The sequence below is a fragment of the Mustela lutreola genome, chromosome 8, assembly GCF_030435805.1.
Source record: "Mustela lutreola isolate mMusLut2 chromosome 8, mMusLut2.pri, whole genome shotgun sequence".
In the NCBI taxonomy this organism is placed as follows: Eukaryota; Metazoa; Chordata; class Mammalia; order Carnivora; family Mustelidae; genus Mustela; species Mustela lutreola.
The window spans coordinates 109,861,116-109,886,196 of NC_081297.1; the positions used below are offsets into that span (position 1 = coordinate 109,861,116).

General features: G+C 33.9%; 1 protein-coding gene across 2 annotated transcripts in view; it reads left to right on the forward strand.

Annotated features, from left to right (window-relative positions):
- Positions 1 to 25,081, forward strand: part of ZDHHC17 (zinc finger DHHC-type palmitoyltransferase 17) — an 87,869-nt gene that overhangs the window by 55,325 nt on the left and 7,463 nt on the right. For both annotated transcript variants that reach the window (XM_059186392.1, XM_059186393.1), the window contains exons 9-14: positions 8,599 to 8,741; positions 10,448 to 10,548; positions 18,974 to 19,098; positions 20,186 to 20,248; positions 22,923 to 23,016; positions 24,112 to 24,195. In XM_059186392.1, coding sequence (XP_059042375.1) covers positions 8,599 to 8,741; positions 10,448 to 10,548; positions 18,974 to 19,098; positions 20,186 to 20,248; positions 22,923 to 23,016; positions 24,112 to 24,195 — 610 coding nt within the window. The remainder of the gene's footprint in view (positions 1 to 8,598; positions 8,742 to 10,447; positions 10,549 to 18,973; positions 19,099 to 20,185; positions 20,249 to 22,922; positions 23,017 to 24,111; positions 24,196 to 25,081) is intronic.

A 25,081-nucleotide genomic window follows, 5' to 3' on the forward strand; every position in this document is an offset into this window, starting at 1 on the left:
CCATAGTTGAGAATAATGAGCAGTTTTTGCATGTCGTGTTAACTCTTTCATTTTACTATTAGATATAACAGAAAATGGTTTATTTTTCAATTTTCATTAATTTTGCTTTGTTCTCTAGGATTTAAAGGAATTTTTTCAACACAGTAAATAAATCCTGATATCTCATTGTAACTAAGCTTGTAACAAAAGTGTCTTGTATTGCTTTGGAAAATCCCATAATATTTATGCCTTCATTTTGTTCAGTGTAAATATTCTAAAGGATTTTTTAAAAATACATTGTCAGATAAAAATGACTTTGTAAATTCTAGATGTTTAATAATATGTAGTTACTTTTTATAGCAACAAGAACTGTCATGTTTATGTGTTTGGATATGATTTCTTTTTAAAAAGAGAGCTTCAGGGATGCCTGGGTTGTACAGTCAGTTGAGCATCCAACTCTTGGTTTCAATTTGGATCATGTTCACAGGCTGTGTGGGACTCTGCGCTAACTATGGAGTCTGCTTGGGATTCTCTTTCCCTCTGCCCCCCCCCCACTCGTTCTTTCTCTCTCTAAAATAAATCTTTTTTTTTTTTTTTTTTAAGATTTTATTTATTTACTTGACAGACAGAGATTACAAGTAGGCAGAGAGGCAGGCAGAGAGAGAGGAGGAAGCAGGCTCCCCGCAGAGCAGAGAGCCTGATGCGGGGCTTGATCCCAGGACCCTGGGATCATGACCTGAGCTGAAGGCAGAGGTTTTAACCCACTGAGCCACCCAGGTGCTCCTAAAATAAATCTTCAAAAAAATAAAAAATTAAGAGAGAACTTCATTAAAGAGTTTAGCACAATTTCATTAACATGTGTCTATTATTGTGATCAGTTCAGAAGTCAAGTGTTCCTATTTTTGTTTTGGTGGTGTTTTTTGCATTAGTATTTTAAAATATATTACATTTTTAGAAAAGATTACTAAATAAGAACATACAGTGATTGCGTGCTTTGTGTAAGTATTTGTATTTATATAGACTGTTTCCTTTTCATCTCATTAGAAATACTTAAATCATAAACATGACTTGATTTGCTAATCCATAAAGTATGTTCTGTATTTAAAACCAAACAAGAAATAGTTACACTTAGGATTCAGTACCATTTTACTAAAAATAAGTCAACCCAATAGGGGAAAAATATTTTTGGACAGTGCTAGTAGATAGATGTAGAGAGAAACTTAATTTTAGAAAACTATTTTAAAAGCTCTTGGATTTTAAGGTTATAAGATTTTAGACACAGGGGAGGGGCAGAGGTAGAGAGAGCGAGTGCCTCCTAAATAAGTGCTTAATAATAAGTTAGAAGGAAATCTCTAAATTGTATTTTTCAATACTTAAAAACCCCCAATCCCTTTCGTTAACAGTGGAAATCTCACATATTGTCTACTTTAATATTGATTATTGATTATATGAAAATAAGCTGAAGATGGAGAAGCTGTACTTATCCTATTCTTCCATACTAAGCACAACTGAAAAACCTGGACATTACATACACAACAAATGTAGGGAAACTCTGGGAGATGAAAAGAAAAAGACTGAATGGATAGGGAGCTCAGGACCTGAAAAATGTGTTCTCTTTTTTGCCTCATATATCCCAAAAGCAGAGCTGACAAAACCAACAACCTAGAATTACAAATGGATACAAACCAAAAGGGCTCCAACAAAATCCTGCTCTCTGGCTAAAGAATCTTCACAAAAGAGTCAGCTTAGCAAGATAGAGACTTCAGAAAATAACTTTATACCACAGCCAAATATTGCAGAAAAAACTCTGGCCCCATGGTTTTTCATACCAGAATTCATACACAGTTAGTCATACCAGCAAAGCCCTAAACTTCTACCCTATCAGGCTGTAATGAGGTGCCCCAACTTCTTTCCTGGGGTTGTTAACAGAGCATGTTTAAATAAGGAGTTGGAAGTTTTTAATCCCACTGGCTGTTAATGAGGTCCCATCCCCTGCTCTATCAGGAAGACCGCATAGGACACAATAATGAGGCACTCCTAACCTTCCCAGACAGGGAAGTATTAGTAGAGGTTTAACAGGGAGCTGGAAGTTCCACCCTTGCCCAGCAGTAATGAGGAATCCCCTCCTCAGGCAGTAAAGTCAGTAAAGTTGATATCTGAACTTCCACCCCACCTGGCAGTAATGAGTAGGTACTTCACTCCCCTTATTCTGCCAAGCTACATGAGAGGAATCCATCTAAAGAAAAGGTTTAAATAAGATCCAGTGTTCATTATATCCCAAATGTCCAGTTATCAAATGAAGATCACTCATCATACCAGGGACCAAGAAGAAGTGAAACTGATGAAAAGAGAATCAAATAGATGCCAACAAAATGATGACAGATATTAGAATTATCTGACAAAAGATTTTAAAGAGCCATTACAAAAAGGCTTCAATGAATAACTATGAACATGCTTAAAAGAAATGAAAAGTAATCTCAGCAATGAAGTAGAAATATAGAAATAGAATATATAGAAGAACCAGATGGAAATTTTAAAACTGAAAATTACAGTAAACAATATTTAACAAACTGAGTTAATGGGCTCAACAGCAGAATAGAGGGCACAGAGGAAAGAATCAATCACCCTGAAGTTAGAACAATAAAAATTAGACATTCTAAAGAACAAAAGGAAATAAATTGAAAAAAAAAAATGAGCAGAGCCTAAGGGGCCTATGGTTATAATAGATTATCTAACATTGATATGATTAGGGTCCCAGAAAAAGAAAGAGGGTGGAGCTAAGAAAGTACACAAAAGATACAGTGGCCCACAAAATCCCCAAGTTTGACAAAAGACCAACCTACAGATTAGGAAGTGGAATATACCCTAAACAGAATAAACTCAAAGAAATCCTGCCTCCACACATCATAGTCAAACTTCTGGAAACCAAAACCAAACAATAAAATTCTTTAAGTCTCCTTACTAATAGGGGTGAAACAGTTCAAATGACAATGGATTTCTTATGAGAAGCCATAGAAGCCAGAAGAAACTGGCACATTTTCCAAGTACTGAATGGAAAGAACTGTCAACCCAGTATAAAAATACTTTTCAAGAATAAAGGAGAGGGGTGCCTGGGTGGCTCAGTGGGTTAAAGCCTCTGCCTTCTGCTCAGTTCATGATCCCAGGTTCCTGGGATCGAGCCCTGCATCAGGCTCTCCGCTCAACAGGGAGCCTGCCTCCACTCCTTCCCCTCCCCCCCCCCCCCCCGCCTACTTGTGATCTCTGTCAAATGAAAAAAAAAAAGGAAAAAGGAATAAATGAGAAATCCATATATCCTCAAATAAAGGAAAATTAAGAGAATTTGTTGCCAGCAGACCTACCCTAAAAGAATGTTTAAGAAATGTTCTCTAAACAGAAAGGAAATGATAAAAGAAAAATTCTTGATAAGATCATAGTAAACGAAATTATGCATAAATGTAGTAGACATCTCATCTTATTCCTTCCAAATTATGCTTGGCAGTTGGGGCAAAATTATAATATTGTTTGATGTGTTTCTAAATGTAGGTATATATGTGAAGCAATTTGTAAAGTTAGCAGGGGAGGGTGGAGGGCCATAAAGGCAGGTAAGATTTCCACACTTCTTTTGAACTTGTAAAATGATGACACCAGTGTGATAAGTTATGTTTCTATAACAGAGTAACCACTAAAAAAAGCTATACAGAAGGGTAAACTCGAAAATATTATAAATTCTGAAAAGAAGTCTGAAAAGCTTTCCAGTTACCTACAAGGAGGCAGGAAAAAGAGAAACAAAAACATAAGAAAACAAAAAGTAAAATTATAGACTTAAACCCTAACATGTCAATAATCACATTAAATTAAAATATTCTCTTTTTTTTAAAAGATTTTATTTATTTATTTGACAGAGATACAGCAAGAGAGGGAACACAGGCAGGGCAAGTGGGAGAGGGAGAAGCAGGCTCCCCGCTGAGCAGGGGTTCGATCCCAGGACCCTGAGATCATGACCTGAGCCGAAGGCAGACGCTTAATTGACTGAGTCACCAGGTGCCCCTAAATTAAAATATTCTAACGTACCAAGTAGAATACAGTTATTGGCTCTGTGTATTGTAATGCATGATCCAACTATATACTGTCTATAAGAAACTCCCTTCATGTGTAAGAATATTGGCAAATGCTTACATAGGCAAGTAACAGAATGGAAACAGTCTGTGTTACCCTGATACCAAAACCATACAAAGACAGTACTAAACAAAGAACCATAAACAAACATCCTCATGAATATACAGCTGACCCTTGAACAACATAGGTTTCAACTGTGCTGTCCACTTAATGCAGGTTTTTTTTTTTTTCTTGGTAAATACAATATTGTAACATATTTTCTCTTCCTTATGATTTTCTTAATAACATTTCCTTTCCTCTAGTTTTGCTATAAGACTACAGTATATAATACATATAACATATAAAATATGTTTAGTCAATTGTTTATGTTATTGATAAGGCTTCTAGTCAAAATAGTAGGCTATAAGTAGTTAAGTTTTGGGGGAGTCAAAAGTTATATGCAGGTTTTGGATTACATGGGGGTTGGTACTCCAACCCCTGTGTTATTCAAGGGTCAGTTGTATACTTAAAAATCTTTAACAAAATGTTAACAAATAGAAATAATCATTACATAAAAGGAATTACTCACTGTGACCAAACTGGGCTTATGAGAGCAATGTAAGGCTCATTTAATATTCAGAATTACTCAGTGAAATCTCCCTTATTAACAAAGAAGAAAAATATCATGATTATATCCATGCATAAAAAGCATTTGATAAAGATCAGTGTTCGTTTATGATAAAACTCTCAGAAAAATAGGAATAGAGAATTTCATGAACTTTATAAAGAACATTTCTAAAACTTTCAACTAACAGTGGTGAAAGACTGGGTGATTTCTCCCTAAGGTCAAGAATAAGGCAAAGATCTCCCTTTTACTGTTCCTGTTCAACTTAGTGGGGGAAACTAGTAAAGTAAAGCAAGAAAAGGAAATTAAAAGGCATATAGTTTAGAAAGGAATAAATAATAAAATTGTCCCCCTTGGTGGTAACATAATTGTCTCTATCCCAAGGAATCTATAAAATAAACTCCTGGAACTAATAAATGAGTTTAGCAAGTCACAGGACATTTTATTTTATTTCCATATACTTGGAATAAACACATGGACTCCAAAATTACTCCAATATTACTTACAGTTGCTCAAAAAAATTGGAATACTTAGGTGTAAATCTAACCAGACATGTAAAGTTATTTGTATACTGAAATGTTTTTAATGTCAATGAAAGAAATAAACGATGATCTAAATAAATGGAGAGACATGCTATGTTCATGAAGTGGTAGACTCAGCACAGTTACTATGTCAGTTGTGCCCAAAATGTTATACAAACTTAATGTAATTAAATAAAAATTCTGGTAAGATTTGTTTGTCTTTATAGCCAAGATTAATCTAAAATTTATATGGAAAGGCAATAGATCAAGAATAGCTAAAACAGTTTTGAAAAAAAAAATTATTATGTGGAATTTTAAGATATGCCCTGTAGCTACAGTAATCAAGACTGTGTGGTATTGTTGGAGGAGCAAATTCCTAGATCACTGCAACAGAATAGAGAGCCCAGCAACAGAACCACAGAGATCAATGCCTACTGACTTACAGAAGTGCAAAAGTAATTCAGTGGAGGGGAAACAACCTTTTCAACAAATGGTGTTGGAACATTTGGACATGCATAAGCAAAATAATAATAAATAAACCTTTACTCAAAACTAATACTGTATAGAAAAGTTAACTCAAAATGGTTCACATACTTAAATGTAAAACTAAAACTTTTAGGAAAAAACAAAATAATCAGAATCTAGGACTATACCAAGAGACTTGACATGAAAAGTATCATCCATGAAGGTAAAAACTGATCAATTAGACTTCATTAGAATGAAAAACTTTTGTCCAATGAAAGACTCTATTAATTAAGATGAAAAGATAAACTACAGACTGGAAGAAAATATTTGCTAGCTATATATCCCAATAAAAGACTAGTTTCCAGAATGTATAAAGAATTTTTTGCAACTTAACAGTGAAGAAATCAAACAACCCAGTTAGAAAAATGGGTTAAAGATAAGACATATTTCACCAAAAAAGATATAAAAATGGCACATAAGCACATGAAAAGCTGTTCAATATCATTAGTCATTAGGGAAATGAAAATTACTATAAAATTCTTTCAAACTTACCGTATATTTAAAAATTCCCATAATAAAATTGAAGAAAAAAATAGAATTATCATATCTATCAAAGCAGCACATCACCATTACCTTTTTTTTTTTAAACATCTTTATGGTATCAGATATACAAATGTTAAATAACATTTTAAAGAAAAAACCAAAACTCCAGAAGCCCACACATAGATATTTATCCATGTGAAATGAGTTCATGTTCACACAAAAACATATATGCAAATATATGTATTCACAGTCTTCACATTTGTAAACAACTCTAGTCCTTTAGCTGGAGATGAGTAAACTGTGATACATCCCATGATAGAATAGTAGGCAGCGTTAAAAAGGAACAAACGGCTGATACATACATGAGTGAATGTCAAATGCATTGTCTAAGTGAAAGAAGACTGCATCAGTATGATTCCATTTGTAAGACATTGCTGCAAAGCAAAAAATAAAGGGGTAGAGATTAGTGTTTGTTAGAGGCTGGGACTGGGAGCAAAAGGATATTTCAGGGCTTGTTAGAACTGTTCTGTGTCTTGATTTTCATGCTGACATACAGTGTATGTTAATCAAAACTCGGAGAACTATGCCCAAAAGATGGTGAATTCTACTATATGTAAATTGTATCCTTATTTTTAATAATGAAAAAAATGTGGCTGTTGCTAAGGGAGAGCAAGCATCTTAACTAAAAACAAGGCAAATTACAGATAATTTTAGAAAATACTTCTCCAGTGACATATCTTCCTTCTCTCCCACCAGTACCCACCCTTTACCATACATTCTGTCCTCCAAGTTAGAAATCTTCTCTAATGTCTTCATATAAAATCCATGCATACTAGAGATGAAAAAAAAAAAATTGGAAGGGGGGCGCCTGGGTGTCTCAGTGGGTTAAAGACTGCCTTTGGCTCAGGTCATGATGCCAGGGTCCTGGGATTGAGCCCCACATCGGGCTCTCTGCTCAGCAGGGAGCCTGCTTCACACCACCCCCCGCTGCCTCTGCCTGCCTCTCTGCCTAACTGTGATCTCTCTCTGTCAAGTAAATAAATAAAATCTTAAAAAAAAATGTTTGGAAGGGTTAATTATTTTACTACAGCATAAAATTAAACTCTGAAGTTAAGTTTAATTATTTTTCAAGCTAAAATTAAGCACCATTCAGAAAATTATTTACAGTAGCTAAGGTGGGAAAGACAGTGCCATTTGTATGAAAAGTATTTATTTCACTGAAAGCCAGCAGTATAAATGGGGCACTAAAAAAGTGTAATATTTTAGCCTTCAGAAAGATAAATAGGGAGGATAGTAACGTTTATACTCTGAGCTTTGTTAGATCATAGCTGGGAGATCTTACATTGTTCTGTCACTTAAGGTACCTCCAGAGACTTGGTAGCTGCCTGTGAGGGGCTGCAGTGTGGAGGAGGCAATACACTTGACTTTGTGTTGCTCTGAAGATATAATTTTTTTTTTTTTAAGATTTTATTTATTTGTCGGAGAGAGAGAGGGAGAGAGAGCGAGCACAGGCATACAGAATGGCAGGCAGAGGCAGAGGGAGAAGCAGGCTCCCCGCCGAGCAAGGAGCCCGATGTGGGACTTGATCCCAGGATGCTGGGATCATGACCTGAGCCAAAGGCAGCTGCTTAACCAACTGAGCCACCCAGGCGTCCCTGAAGATATAATTTTGATGGATGTTATAAGGAAGTAGATATAGATAGGTCTTGTACTTAGAAATAGACTTAGTAACAACTGGTCAGTACAAAAATGCAGCAGAAGTACCTCCAGAGTATTAAGCACTATGCTTTAATATGTGTTTAGGGGCTCATAATCTTCATTCTCTGGGCTCTGGGACCCTGTATATTATTTGATTTTATTGTCTATCTCATTTTAAGGTTTTAACGCTAAAACTGTTTGTTTTGTACTGTTTGTATATATCATTCAAAGTATCTTCTTCAGACTGAGGATTCTCAGGTTTCTTAACCTAATATAGCTCTTAAAACATCAAGTCATTCTGGTTCTCTCTCTAGTGATCAGTGGCCTTGTTAGTGGGGTATCATCATCATAAACTATTTTCTAGTTTATCCACGTGTTGACAGGTGGTACTGCTGTCTTCTGTATCTTAATATCTACATCCACTCCTATAACTTATATTCTCATTTTCCACAATTTTACTTAAGTACTTTTAAATTGTCTGTTTAATGCCTGTCTATAGAAGACTGAGCTAGCACCTTGAATAGTAGCTGTGCGTAGTAGGTATATTTGAATTAATAAATTGCACTCTCTTTTGGCATGTTTACACAAAGATAACAATGGTTCACATTTAGATTACTTGAAACATGCAAACTTTCTGGTTTTTGTTTTTTGTTTTTCATTTTTTTTGTACAGGAATTTCGGCAGAAAGTAATGCTAGGAACTCCATTCCTAGTTATATGGCTGGTTGGGTTTATAGCAGACCTAAATATTGATTCTTGGCTCATTAAAGGGCTAATGTATGGTGGCGTTTGGGCTACAGTACAATTTCTTTCAAAGTAAGTATGTTGTTTTTAACTCTATTTTTAACTCTGCCTGAGAGGATATAATTTGGACCCTGCTATGTAAAATTAATGTTTTGTATATTTAGAACACTGCCTTTATGTAATATGTTTCATTTTAATTTAATGTTAAAGAATTTTGGCAGACATACTTGAAATCTCAAGTTTTTTAATGTTGAAATTCTTTTTTTTTCTTTTATCTTTTTAAATTGAAATTCATTTTGCCAACATATCATTATTTTCAGATGTAGAGTTCAATAATTCATCAGTTCCATGTAACGCCCAGTGCTCATCACATCACGTGTCCTCCTTAATGCCCATCACCCAGTTACCTCATCCCCACCCCCAACTCCCCTCCTGAAGCCCCAGGTCAATCAGAGAAAGACTGTATCATATGGTTTCACTTATATGTGGAATGTAAGAAACAGCAGAGAGGATGATAGGGGAAGGGAGGGAAAACTGAATAGGCAGAAATCAAGAGAGGGAGATAAACCATGAGAGACCCTTAACTATAGGAAACAAGTGGAAATGTTGAAATTCTATAAGTACTTTCATTGTTCAAAGTTTAACATATAATTTTTAAGGCTAAAATACAATTTTAAAACATTTCAGTAGAAGTAGACTTAAGCTCATTCAACTTTAACTGTAATGTACATCCTGTATATTTCTAGGTAATTATAATGCTTGAGCTTACCTTTCCATAGGAATTATATTTTCTTTGGTCATAAGCAATATGCAAGAAGGAGGTTTGATTTTAGTACTAAGGTAGAGAGAGTCAAAGCATATGCAGTGAGACTCAGCCTTTGTGTTTTTTCCTCCCTCATTTTTCTTTAGAACATTGTGATCTTTCCCTTTCTTCCTATCCTTAGATCTCATTCCTTTAAGTTGCCCATTCAGCAAACCTAGGCAGTTGTCTATGATCTAGAACTTTCTATGTACCTCTGTTTCTTTAGTACTTTGTTTTCACCTGAATTTCAAAAAAAAAGGAGTTCTGAAAATCACACAGAGATGAGAATGGCTGGTAATACACTAACGTGTTAAACTGTCAGGAAGAGGCTTAATTCTAGTTTAGTGTTTCTAGGAGCGCCAAGGGATCCCATAAGTAGGAAGACTTCCTGCTTAGCCTACATGGATAGTTGATCCTGCTTATGTTTAATATAATTCATTAATATACATTTTCCCCCCAGTCTAAATTCTGTACATAATGACCTTCAATTCCATTACACTGACCAGTTCATTCTATTTGAAAAGCTGTACTAAAAGCTTAACAAGAGTGTATAGGTAAGGAAAAATAATGAAACATAAAAACTGGAGGACTACTTTGTACTCGTTTGTCAAAATTATTTGTCTTTGGTGAAGAATATGCCAAATGATAATTACTAAATATTACTAAAGTGAATTATTAATTTAAGAGAATAAGAATAGACTGAAATTCTGAGGATGAAAAATACACAGAACTATAATTCTATTTCTTGGCAAATTAGGAGCTTCAGAATCTTGCTGACTGATTCAGCTGTGTACTTATTTATTATTGATTACCATGAAAAATGCTCTTGATATTTAAGCATCCTGGATTTCTGGGTTTTGATTAAACCAGAGGAAGCCATTAAACTATGTGGAATGTGTATAATTTTCATTTAAATTATTACTCAATTTTACAAGAAAATATGAGCTCAAATTTTTTAAAAACTTGTATTTTGCAGATCCTTTTTTGATCATTCAATGCATAGTGCATTGCCCCTTGGAATATATTTGGCAACCAAATTCTGGATGTATGTAACATGGTTCTTCTGGTTTTGGAATGATATCCTTTGGTTATAAAGGTCGTATCTAAAGCAATTTTTGTTATTTAAATGAATGTGTTATAACAATTTAACATTAGGACTGAGCAACTAATGATTTGCTGCAGTAAACAGTATTTCTAGGAAAATAATAAGTGTGAACCAAAGTAAATATTGTTTTCAAATGTTTCATATTTTAGAGATCACTTTTGAAAGCTGCTTTCAATGACTACATCAGTAATAATAATAGCTATTATTTATTGAGTGTTTAAAGGGCATTTTCTTAAATACTCTGTATTTAATACACATTCTATATGTTAATTTTTTTTTAAGATTTTATTTGTTTATTTGACAGACAGAGATCACAAGTAGACAGAGAGGCAGGCAGAGAGAGAGGAGGAAGCAGGCTCCCTGCTGAGCAGAGAGCCCGATGTGGGGCTCCATCCCAGGACCCTGGGATCATGACCTGAGCCAAAGGCAAAGGCTTTAACCCACTGAGCCACTCAGGTGCCCCTATATGTTAATATTTTTATCCTCATATTTTATAGATGAGAAAATTTAGGCTTAAATAGGTTAAGCTGTTATCCTTGCCCAGATCTATACAGCTAGTCTCTGGTAAGGCTGGGATAGAAACACAAACTTTAAAAAAAAAAAAAAAAAAAAAAAGGAAGGCAAAAAGGAAAAGGAAACACGGGCTAGTCTGTTTCAATCTTACTCAACAACACCTATTCGAAACCTTTTTTTTACTAAACTGTGATTTTCATGTTTCAGTATCAAACTGTTTTCTCTAAATATTAAACTTTTTAAATTTTGTGGTTGGTAGCAGTTAATTTTCTCTTTTGCATCATGAAAGGCACGCAGTACTGTATCTTCAAATGTTTGCTGATTATTTCAATGTAGTATGCTTTAAAAAAGTAATAAGTTGAAATTGTAATCATGTGGTATGCATGTGTATATATCGAAGAAATAGGACCAAGGTCAACTTTTGACATTTTTATGTAGAAAAAGCTCAATCAGTAAGACAGTCTGTTTTATTAAAATAAAGGCACATGTTTCACAAATGTCTGTTAATAAATCACTTTTCAAAGCATTACCATAAAAAACATAAAATAGGTTTTTAAATGGAATGCCTTTTTTGTTAACTTATGACTGTTCTGAATAACTTTAATTAATACCTAGTTTTACTTCACAGTCTTGCATTTTATACCATTGTGTTCTTTTTATTGTCTTGTTTTGTTTTAAATGAAAACAAAGTATTAAAAAATAAAAATGCTTATTTTGAGATGAGGCATAGAATTGTGCCTTGTCATTCTTACATTTTTATAGTGTTAAATGATTATTTTCAAGAAAGTATAGTGCTTAAAAAATATTTCCTTAGCATAAGTATCTTTTGAAATATTTCCATGTGGCAGTTTTCACAAGCTAATTCTGCCTTGTACTAAGCTTTGACATAAAAATTGTTCTTCAAGGATTTATTAAACATTAGAATGGTCTCATTGGAACATTTAGTTAGGTAAAACGGGTGTGCTTATTTTTGTTACCTCATCTATTTTAAATTTACAAAAAGCACTGACCTCTGAAATGACATTAGTATTCCAGACATATTTTCTCATTTTGTTTCCTAAATTGGACAGTAAATTTTATATCATGAGAAAAGTCAGATTCACATCTCAAAATAATTTTAGACTGTTGCTCTTCTCATAATCTGCTCTTAATTATGCATATAAGTGGGGAGAAAAGCAGAAAAATTAGTAAATTACAAATAATGAAAACTTTATGCCAGAGCATTTTATATAGTCTGACTTGAGTTTTTTTCTTTTTTTCTTCCTTATTTGGAGATAGAATAAAATAGCTATGCAAGTTTCCAAAGCTAGGGAGTTGAGAATGTAAGAGGTAGATTTTGAAAGGAAGGTCAGTCCAATCAAGTCAATTTAACTTACCTTATTTGAATAATTCTACCTTTAGAATAGATTGGCATAAAGTTCATTTTTTAGATGCACTGAACAAATTGCATGTATTTAATTTTTCAAGTAAAAATTATAGTATGAGAATATCAGGTTTTTATACTTGTCTATAAAGGAGGGATTATCATAGTACTGTCTCATAGACTTCTTGAGATGAATGTAATAAAACTTAGGACATACCTGACATGTAAAAAATGTTAAATAAGCATGACTGGATCATTGTGTACACATAGGTTTTAAGTGACATTTATGATTTCTTTTATTTGAATGTTTGTATATGTGTGTGCTGCTCATGGAATGTGGAATGAAATCACAAATAACGTAAATTCTCATTATTAAAAAAAAAAAAAAGTTCATGCTTCTCTATGTTATAAACGAACCAGATCTCCATGCCCTATGTGATTTTAGAGCTGGTTTTTTTTGTTTGTTTTTCCTGTTTTTCAGTATTAAACTTTGAGGGCAGAGATAAGTGCTCAGGAAACCTATATAAGAAGGGAACAGAAAGAGCCCAGAATAATTTATAATGGAAGCACAAAGGATGTTAGGAAAGAGTCATAAGGTTCATGATACAAGATAATGATTAAGATAATGGATTTAAAAATGGCAGCTCTTCTCAGCGAGTATCTATCTTGTTGACCTTCAGCCTCTTTGCTGTTGATTCTGCCACTTTCCTCATATGTAATTAAAACTGATTAGACCAGTTGTGAAAAATAGAGTTACAGTCAATTTTCATTATGTGCACTAATTATGTTCTCTGAAGTTGCTGCAAACACTGAATCAGCAAATACTAAACCTGTTGCTCCTAGGGTAAAAATAAATGGCAAATCTCTGGGCAAATCTCTGTTTTTGTCAGCCATCAGTACATAACCTTGGTTTTATATGTGTTTCTGTATAAATATCAAGTTTAATATTTATCACTAATTGATTAACATTGAACTCACAGCCAGCTGCATTATAACCCATGCCTGAAACAAAGTGTATCTAACACACCTATTATCTCTGTAAGGCGCATCACAGCCCTCTTGTGTTTAGGAAAACATTAGATAACACGTCAGCACTAGAGTAGGAGGCCATTTTAAATAACAGAATAGCCAACAAAAAGCACTAATAGGGAAAAAGTGTGGCACAGAATCGACCGTGAAAAGATAACTTGTTTACAGTACGAGAGCTGGAACAAGTAGGCAGACTATTGCCTCGTTCAGCTCAACCGGCACTGTGTACATAGGGTGACTCATATTTTTTGCCACTTTGCATATAATTGTGTATGACTGTAAAAGCACCATGAGTATTGATTTTGGAGTTACAAATAAATTTTAGCAAGTAGGCATGAGAATCAACTGTATAAATTTTATTTTAGTTTCCCATAATAGGATACCCAGTTTAAGTGTTTTGTAGTGTAATGAATTTTATATTGATCTAAATTATTTGTCCTAACAAGTAAGTTCTTAGTCTTTTCTACTGTTCATTAAATAATTGTCATCTCATATAAACCTTACATTTATTCAGTGTTTTTTGGTTTTATAGTTGTTTCAGATCTATTGATTGACTTAATTCCCAAGCAGTTTTGCCATTAGGAAACCAAACCACATTAATCCTAATCCTGTTTTCTTTTTTTTTTTTTTTTAAAGATTTTATTATTTATTTGACAGAGAGAGATCACAAATAGGCAGAGAGGCAGGCAGAGAGAGAGAGAGAGGAGGAAGCAGGCTCCCTGCTGAGCAGAGAGCCTGACGCGGGACTCGATCCCAGGACCCCAAGATCATGACCTGAGCCAAAGGCAGCGGCTTAACCCACTGAGCCACCCAGGCGCCCCCTAATCCTGTTTTCTAACTGATGGAAACATTGAGGTTCAGAGAAGTTGTTATGTCTTGCCCAAATTCACATAGATAGGTAATTATCAAGATTCTTACCCAGCTTTTTGACCTGATAACAGTGTATCTTCAGTTGTCTTATTTTATACTCTGAACATAATTTTAAGTTTTTAAAACTTCCTGAAAAGCAACATGTAGAAAGAGCTTTAAAAAGACATTTAATCAGATTTATAATGGAAAACTAATTTGGGCATATTTATAATAGGTGATATTAAAAGTAAATTTGAAGGTTAAAGTAATTTAGAATACTTGCCAGTAATCTAAATAAAAACTGAGAATGTCATTATGCTAATGCTGGGTTGCTACTTCCTATGTCAGTTCTTAGATATTTTTAAAATTGAGAGATTTGGAAAAAATGAAAAAAATATATATAGGCATTGAGTAAAATAGGCTTTATCAGAAATGCTAAATTTAATAAAATGTGATGGATGCAATTCATTTGGACTTAAGTTTAATCACTGAAAGGCTAACCTTACACAAAAGACCTTACACAAAAGGCAGTGATCCGAAATCTAAGGTTGCAGTGGCGAATCAAGACTGCAAATATGAATCAGATCAATGTTATGCAAAGCAGAATTGTGCAGCTTTGTACTACAAAATACTGCAAAGTAGCCCAGGCCTGTGTATCTCAAAAATTTAAAGGAATAGGTTGTCAAAGAGTATGTACATATGATATCATTAAAGTTAAGATTTGATGGATGTAGAAGTGTAAGTTGTGTTGGGCAACTCTTGTAGTTTTAAGGATTTTTGCTAAGTTTCTTTAGGGGAAAACTTTAGGAAATTATCTTTAGGAGAAAGAATAATATACAAATATAAAAAAGATTATTACTTAAAATGCCCCAGATTTATCAAACTAGCAGATTTAAGATTTTTAAAGGATTGAACTTTTCAATTAATGTAAAATAAGGTAAAATTAGAAAGTTTAAAAAAATACCCTTATTCATAAGTAAATCATCAGAGAGAAGATCTAAAATTTATTTACAAGACTGTTTGCCGTAGTACTATTTATAATAGGGAAAAAAATGGAAACAACATAAGTATCCATTCTGAATGGGGAATAGTTATCAATTAGCTTTGTGTAGTATGGGATAAAATAGCCATTAAAATGCTTATCTAAGACTTGATGTGGGCTTGTACTTAGGAAGTAGTAAGTGAAAAAATATTGATGATAGGCTATTAGAAATTTTATGTCTAAAAACAAATTAGTTTTCAGTCAGGTTTTAAGTTAAATAAGCTTAAACTGAAGATGGAAGCTGGGATGATTACATATAAAAATGAAGACATTGCTAAATTAACATTTTCACCATCTTCTCTTAGACATTTTCTTCTTAAGTGTTTTTTCCTGCAGTTTACTGTTAGGACTTCTTCAGTTTTTTGTGTGTATCTTCTCTAGTTTTCTTAAAATATTCTCTAAGCTTTTTAGTGTCTATCTTCAGGTATCCAGTCACTACTTTCTGTGAATTCTGGCAGTATCGCTGTAAATATTCTGTATATCATTTGTGTGAGTGTGTGTGCATCCGCAGGTGTTTCTGAAGTCATTAAAGATATCTAATTTATTTCTTAATTCATGTGTATTTGACTACTGTGTATACTGAATGATATGAGGGTGTGTGTGTGTTTGTCTTTTTGCTTATTAGGGAACTCATTGCTCCAATATACCCTTCCTCACTCAGTTGTAATATCAACCTTGGTATTTTATCAGTTTTCCTGTACTCTATTCAGTATATTGATCTCTTTGCTTGTGTCAGTACTGTTCTTACTATAGCTTTCTCCTTTCCTTCCTTCCTAACTTCTTAATTTCCTAACTTCCTTCCTCACAGTATAGATAACATGCAATGTTGTATCAGTTGGAGGCGTACAATATGATTCAATAATTCTATATATTACACAATGCTCATCATGATAAGTGTACTCTTGATCCCCTTCTCCTATTTCTTCCATCCTCCCCCTACCCCACCTTCCCACTAAAGCTTTAGTCTTAAATTATGATATCTGGTAGGCCAAGTTTTCCAGATTTTTGTTTCTCAGGAATATTTTAGCTTTTTGCACTTTGTTCTTTTGTTTAGATTCTTTAGAATCAGTTTTTTTAAGTTCTGTGGAAAGCCTAATGCAATTTTGATAAAAATTCTATTTAAGTTGCAGAATAATTTGATGTTTAGATCTTTGCTGTTACAAAGTAACATAGACTGGTTAGCGCAAACAAAGAAATTGATTTTCTTACAGTTCTCGATAAGGATGCCAGCATGATTATGTTTAGGTGAGGATTCTTTTCCTGGCCTACAAACTGCCACCTCCTCCCTGTGTCTCACACAGCCTGAAGAGAGAGAGATTTCTTTCTTCCTCTTAAATCTTATACAGCCACAGTCCTGTTGGATTAGGGCCCTACCCTTATGACCTCATTTAACCTTAATTATCTCCTAAAGACCCTATTTCCAGAAATAGTCACATTAGAGGTTAGAGTTTCATATGAATTTGGGTGGGGGGGTCTTGGGGGTGGGACAAAATTCAGTCCACAGCAGAGGGCCAGGTGGGACTGATGAGAATTCTGACTTTATCTTCTCATCTGCATTTTCTATGTTACTTATACAAGTGGAGGTGGGATTAAGAGCTACCCCAGGCAGCTTGCCTTACCAGAGCTGTCTTTTGTTGATCTCCAGTTGAACTTTATGGTATGGTGTGGCTAGTCCCCTTTCTGAAGTTGTTGCTGGTATTTTGCAGTTGATTCATTTGGTTTACTGTTTTTGTTTTATTTTGTTGGCTATTACAGTAAGTCAGAGCTACAGTTCACAGCAGGCATCAAAATAACATCCAAGTAGATGAAAGAGTTAAGTGTGAAAAAAGATTCCATAAACATCTAAATGAAAACATTGATGACATACTTCTTTATTTAATTGGAGGACTATTGAAATACAAAAACAAATACAAATTAAGACAATAAAATAGGGTTTATTTTGCTTTTAAAATTGACAACTCTTTTCTTTGCTCAAAGCTGATGGAAATGTAGTAATCAAGCAGTATGTGATGTTAGTGGGATTTTAAATTGGTGTATCTTTCTGGAAATAATCTGACCTTATAAAAATCAAGCCTTAAGTATGTTCTACCCAAAGATATTGTTCTGATATCTAAGGACCGAGTATCTTCTGCTGAGTGCGTTTGGAGAGGCCAAATAGCACAGGTAAAAAGAGCCTGGATTTTAATACCAGCTCCACCTTTAATTTACTCTGCAACTTTGGACTATTTAGTCAACCTCTGTCTCAGGTTTGTCATCTGTAACATGGGAAAAGAGTTTTTACGCAGATTAGAAACCATTTAGTTGATTAATAGGTGTTACTTGCTTTACTGATGTTCATAAAAACACTATAATCTCAATTATTAAAAATGCAGACTACCAAGTATAAAAGGAATTGTCCCAGGTTGTGGAGGTATTGATTTTGCCTTTGTACTTTTTAGTGTTTTCTGATTTTATAGGGGAAAAAAGGGTTGTTTTAAACCTTTATAAAAACAACCATGCCATTTGTGGAGCGTTTGTAAATTTTTGTATGTAAATTTAAAAATTAAATGGTGTGACTTATTACTAAAGCTAAGTTCAAACTATCATTTAAAGATCTAATCTCTTTACTTTTAAAGATCATACAAAGAAATTCCGTAAGTTCATCTGATATTTAATTCTTGAATATCCTATCTCTTTTAAATCTGTAGTCCTCTCTTGAGCTGCAAGTTAGCCCCCTTGCAAATTTAATCCAGGCTTTAAGAACCTGAGCTATTTTCATGTTAGCACCTTTTAAAACTTACAGTGTATAAAGGTCCTGCTCCTGAAAAATTCCAGGATCCATATTCTTTGCATGTACATTTACCCAGCTTTATTCTCAAGAGATTTTTAGCTGTTGATACTTGTACCTGCATAAAATCTTGAAAATAGTATTTGAGTATTTCAGATATTTTGTGCCTCAGAAGTGTGTTGCTCTAGCAACATTATTTTTCTTAGTGTTAAGTAATTTTTGATTACTCATTTATATTTATAAAGCCTAGTACCTTTCTTATATTTTCATTAGGTGAAATTAGGAAAAATGTAAACATAGAAACTTTCTGTTTAAAGCAAGTTTATGAATACTTTTCTAAAATTAGGGTCCGTTTGAATGTGTTCAAAAAAGGCAATAAAGAATTTAAAAGCAGTCTTTTAAATAACTGGGTGTGATATCTTAAGTGGTAGATATATAAAGACTTTAATGCATATAAAGTAATATGTTATAACTTTGAACATGAGAAATCCCTTCATTTTTGATGAGAAGAAATAATGATCATTTAAAAATAATGTAATTACTGAATTTTTAATGTGTTACTGACTTTTTAAGTGTCAGGAAGCTTATTCTACATGGTTTAAAGTTTATAAAGAAATCACATTTTTATTTTTATATTCAGTTATGAATATAATTTAGAGATATATTTTGATATAATAATAAATAAATCAGCTTGTATTTTTTTCTTGGTAGGTGTTCTGTGTGTGTGTGTGTGTGTGTGTGTGTGTGTATGTGGTAAAATTTTACAGATTATAAGTTTACCTATGATAGTGACTCATTTATCATTGCTTCTTTAGATTCCTTAACTTCAGACACATCTCAACTTTTTATTTATCCATCTTCCATTCCTTGCCAATAGTGTTGCACTTTTCTACAATTTTGGAAAATCTTGGAAATCAGACCCAGGGATTATTAAAGCTACAGAAGAACAAAAGAAAAAGGTAGCAAGATAGAATCTAACTAGTCACATGTATTTAATTGCCAAATTATCAGATTTATACCAGATATTAGCATACAAAGAAAGAAACTATCTTTTAGAACATGAAGTTTCAAACCAAATTGAGATTATACGTGGTTGTTGCTCACCCTTGGTACTCCTGAATGCCTGTCCTCACACTTTCATGACATTTTTAAATTCCATGTTTCTCTCCTTTATAAGAGTTATGATTGCTTTGAGGGATGACTACAGCATTTTAAACATCTCTGAAAACCCTCAGCAAATAGTATGAATTCAGTAAATGTTTATTAAATGACTGTGTAACTGGAGGATCAGTAAACTGGTGATATTTCAGATACTGTGTTTCAATAATATATATATTTACATGTGTGTTTAACAACAAATATATGTGTGTGGGTATGTATATATATAAAATTCAAGGCACCCCTCATCTAAAGCCCAGGAACTTTAGAAAACCAAATTTACTATACAAAGATGTTGTGTAAGTAGAGAATTAAATTAGATTGGAGGCAGTTAAACTATGTTAAGAGCTATTTTATCCAGTCGCCAAAAACAAAACAAATACTGATGAGTTATTACTGTCCACAGTAGACTAAAACGATAATAGGTTCTTAGGGTCTAATCCCCCCTTTTCTAGCCTACATAGGGATTGCTACCCTTATATTTACAGTATTCTTCAGACATTACTGCTAATGGGTTCGGTAAGGTTTTCTTAGTCCTACATAATCCAGTTCTGAAGATTCAGTTCTTTACTGAACTTAAGTTTATTTTCATGTCTTAGTCTTCAAAACATAAACAGAACATTTCTTAGGGTAGGTGGCTTAGTTTTATTCTCAGAGGAGTATTCCCCTAAGTTCAGAGTTGCATTTTCCATAGACCCAAGAAAGAAAATTTCTATATTCATATTATATTGAAATAGCAGAAGTAAATTAATAAAAGATTTTATTTTGAGCAGAAAACATTGGTTAAATAAAAATGAGAACATCATGTTTATTGATTCATATTGATGGCACTGTAGTTGGTGAACATTGTTCAGTTTTGAATAAAATATATATATTTTTAATTCACAGACAATAGTTGAACTTGCAGAGACAGGAAGTCTGGACCTCAGTATATTCTGCAGTACCTGTTTGGTAGTATTTTTTTCTTTACTCTTTCTCTCTTCTTCTCATAGCAGCAGCATAGCATAGAAGGGGTGGGGAACAAGGAGAATAGTTTGTTCTGTAGAGCGCATTTCATGTCGCCTCTGTCCCTGCTGTGACATTCCTTTTAGACCATAGTGTAAGGAGAAAGATGGTAAAAAAATGTCTCTTCCCAATGTGCTTGTTCCCCCTAATGGTAAACCTTGACTGTACTTCTGATTTGGGGTACCATTCATTTGTATTCCTCCTTAATCTCTTTTTCTTTCTTAATGTAACTCAGCAAAGAAAAAATTAATTAATAAAATTTTTAAAAATCAGAGGTTTATTATGCTTCCCTAATACTGTTTTCCTAGATATTTTAAGAAAACATTTATTCTTATATTTAGAAGTCACAGTGGGAAAATCTGTTAGATAAGACAGCGTGGCTTCTAAGATGGTTCCGTTTGAATAGTTATATCTTTGTCTTGGGGGATTTATGGAACTTTGAGCATTATTTTGTCATTGATATTAAAAGTTGTCATCTTCAACGAGGTCATAAAGAAAGATATAAATGAAATTAAACAGCATTTACTTATGGAATCAGGTATAGTAATACACTATATTATTATAGATCTCAAATTTCTATAGAATAATAGTTTTGTGTCTTAATTATTTTGTTAATTTTTATAATTAGTTCTTGAGAAAAATAACAACTTTGCCACAGTAGTTAAATCATGTTTTCCTAATCCCTAAATCATACCTGAAACTCAATCCTTTTATACCTTTAAGTTATATACTGTCACTGAACTAATGTCTTGACACGTAAATAACAAGAGAATTGACTTAGTTTGGGATTATGGAAACATTTGGGATTATGGAAATTATTTGAAATGGAGCTCTGACTCTACAGATTGTTTAAGTTGTTCCACCTAACATTCCTTGATCAAACAGTTACAATTTTGAATATTCAAAATGTATACTGCTTTACTTTTGGTAGCAACTTTAAGGTGTTGACTGGATTCTTTTGTATTTTCAAGCATTCTTTAAAAACGGTTTTGTTTCTGTGCTTTACAGTGGCTAGTTTACAGGATTAGCACCTTAATGTTCAGAACATTTTTATATTCTGGTGTTCTTGGGACATATTCCATTCCACAAAGCCAAGTATGCATTGCTGATGTTTGCCATGTGGCAAACTCTTTATAGAGTCACTCAGTATAGTTTCATTGTTAAATAAGTATCAGAGGGCAAGAACAAGGTTATTTGTATCATTCTAGCATGAATGTTTTATTATATTATTATAAGCCAGATACTTCTGGATAGGTGATTTGGAGGTGTAAAGAAAAGAGCATATCCTATTATAAAATAATTCAGATTGGCAGAGGTGTTTGTCATTATATGAATATCCTTCCCTTTGATAAATAGACAAGTCCCCAAGAAGCCACATGTAAATCGGAATTTCCTAAAAATGAATTACTCTGTAAGTGAACGAGAAGCCTGTCATGTTCAGGAGTCTCGTGTCCGTCTTTGTTTAGAATTCATTGGCAAGTATTGCCCAAAGGGGAAATGTAGCTGCGTGTTGGAAACGGAGATAAAATTTGTTTAATACATCCTTCTTCTTTCTCCTAAATAGATGTAGTTTCATATCTGTGGTGAAGAATAAGTGAGCCTTTTCTTTAAAGAGTCCACAGATCATTTTAGTACATGTAAGGACTGCATAGTCAACCGATGCTTTTTCTTAGTGCCTCAGAATGATACATAACCTCATACAAACTGGTGGAGAAATGGCAGTGCTTTTATTGAAAGACCAGTGAAGGATATTATAAATTTTGTTTCTGGCGTGGTTTAATAACTAGCTCTTGTCATGTACTCAGTTTTAGGACTAGCAGCCCTTCAAAGATCACTAATGAGTTCTAATGAGCTCTTTATTCATTTGGCTGATTCGGAGCAATACAGAGTGAGACATTTCACCGAAAACAATAAGGCATCATAACCATGAATTCTTTATTGCCTGTCAGGAGCTGAATAATGAATGTATTTTATGTTTTTGAAGTAATAGGGACTACCTAAGCTTGGTAAGCATGGTGTACTTTCTTAGATGGGTCATGGAGTTGAGCAGAGGAGATGTTGTACCTTTATCTGAGATCTCAGGAGCCACTGAAAGAGAAAGATGTGTGTACACTTACTGGTTTTGGTTAGATTTGTTAACTTTGGGAAGACATGTTATTAATGATTTTGCATTTTAAAAGCTTCTTTTATTCGTTTCTAATTTGGCCTTCCTTTTACTAAGGAACAGTTTAATTTTGTTAAATAAGAACCAGTGTCATGACCGTTAACACAATAGCTTTTATTTAGAAGCCTGGAGAGTGATGTTTTTATTATTCAGAAACTTGAGGGATGTGAATTAAATATAGTATCATTCATCGCAACAGCAAATTGGTCTTAGATCCTTAATTATTTTTATAAAGTGATGGTTCTACCCCATTCTTACATTCCACAGTGGCCTTATCCTTTTTATCTTTGTTGTTGCACTTGACATCTCGTTAAACAATACGGAAGTGGTTTTTGTTTTTTGCCTTTGGAAATACAGTTTTGTTTTCTTCATAATTGCATTTTGAGAAAATAAATGCTCAGCTTTCCTTTCTTCAGTGTAATGCCTTTCATAATCTTTTAAAATGCTTATTAACAGATACGGAAACCAGTGAGGTCCAAACATTGTGGTGTGTGCAACCGCTGCATAGCAAAATTTGATCATCATTGCCCGTGGGTGGGTAACTGTGTAGGTAAGTTTTATTAATAATTCCTGAGTGCATTGTTCATTTAAGTTATTGTAGGTAACTTATGAAGTACAGCATTAAAGTAGATGGTAGAAACTTCACTCCTACACTCTTATTATAGACGTGCTCCCCTGTGCCCCCCAGTTAATCTTCTGATTGACAAACAGCAACTCAGTTGTGAGAAAGAGGGGGGCAAAAGCTATAAAACCAGTCTCTGGAAAAGATTGATATTTATCAATTCTTTCTGGTGCCTATTCTTTCTTATTTTCTTTATTGGATAATAGTGAAATCGATAAGGATGCAGATAGTATTGCTTTTTAGTTAAACTGGAGAAAGTTACAGCAGTAGAAATATTTGGAAGGCTCTTGTGTACAGAAGCAGAGAGGAATGACAGATAAAAACTCTATATACCTTAGTGTTCAGGAATGGTGTGTGAGGAAGTGAACTAAGTGGTCTAAGAGATGGCCCTGGATTTTTATGAGGTGAAGCAGGGAAACATTGCAAAGGTGGCGTGATTGTTGAGAAGAAATTTTTTAAAAATTGGATTATAAAGTTTATAAAAATAAGATAAATTTGGTTATTTTAAACCTTACAAAGCAAACAGTAGGGTAAAACTCAAAATTGTAGTTCATTTGGTTCATTGGGGTTCTTGACTTCAGAATCAACGTCATTATTGTCATCACATCTTTGTAGTTATGAACATTCTTATTTTAAGCTTTATTTTAAAAAATATTTTTAAATTGAGAGAGAGCAAGAGTGAGAGAGTGTACAAGTAGCGGGGAAGAGGGAGAGGTAGTGCCGCCCCCCCCCCTCCTGCTGAGCAGGGGGCTGAACCTGATTGAGACTGGATTTCAGACTGGGTCATGACCTGAGCTGAAGCCAGATGCTTGATGCTTAACCAACTGAGCCACCTGGGTGCCTTTATTTTAAGACTTTTATTAAAATACTTATTTTCCTGAAGAACATTTTGTAAGATAAATAATGTATGTAGTTATTGTCCAGATCGTATCATTCATGGCATTCCTTTACCGCCATCCCCAAAAGGTACATTTCCAGTTGTTTTTTCTTAGCTGAAAAAATTGCTTCTCTGTTGTTCTTTAGGTGCAGGCAACCATAGATACTTTATGGGCTACCTCTTCTTCTTGCTTTTTATGATCTGCTGGATGATTTATGGTTGTATTTCTTGTGAGTACAGGTAGCTTTTTACTTTCTGAAATCAAATGTTTGTATACTTTTGCTTACTATATTAACAATATATGATAATGACAAATCTTTTAACTAAAAATTATGGTTTGGGGCGCCTTACTACAATGAACCATAAAGAGAAGAACAGATGTGGAACTATAAATGTATTCAACATATAGTATAAGCAACAGAATAATCAGCTGTTTTAATATATGTGTCCTTTGAAAAACATGTTGGTTTAATAGTCTTTGAAATGCTTCTGGGTAAAAGACGCCCACATTTTTACATCACGTGCTTGCTTTACTCTAGTAACTTAAAGATTTTTGTGACTTTGCTAGGTGCTCTTTAGTACCAAACCGCTGGGAAAATGCAGTTAACTTCACGCAGAACTAGAAATATTTCAAAAAGTAAGGTGTAACTATTGCTTATTAGAGAATATTAAAAGGGGTTAGAAGATAATTTTTTTTTTTTTTTTAAGATTCTATTTATTTGACAGAGAGACAGAGAGAGGTAGCACAAGCAGGGGGAGCAGCAGGCAGAGGGAGAAGCAGGCTTCCCAATGAGCAGGGAGTCCTATGCAGGGCTTGATCTCAGGACCCTGGGCTCGTGACCTGAGCTGAAGGCAGATACTTAACGACTAAGCCACCCAGGCACCCCTAGAAGATACTTTTTTAGGAATAAGTGGTCATTCACTTGATCATATGGGTATAGGGGTAATGATAGGTTTTTATTACATTGAGAATGTGATTTGAGAAGAGTTTAAATGAAGGTATTAGTTACTATGCTTCAGGACTTGGTGTACGTAGCATATAAATATGTATTAGATCCTGGCTTAAAAATAAGTTGTAGAAGGATGATTTCCTAGTCATATTAAGAATAGTGTCTG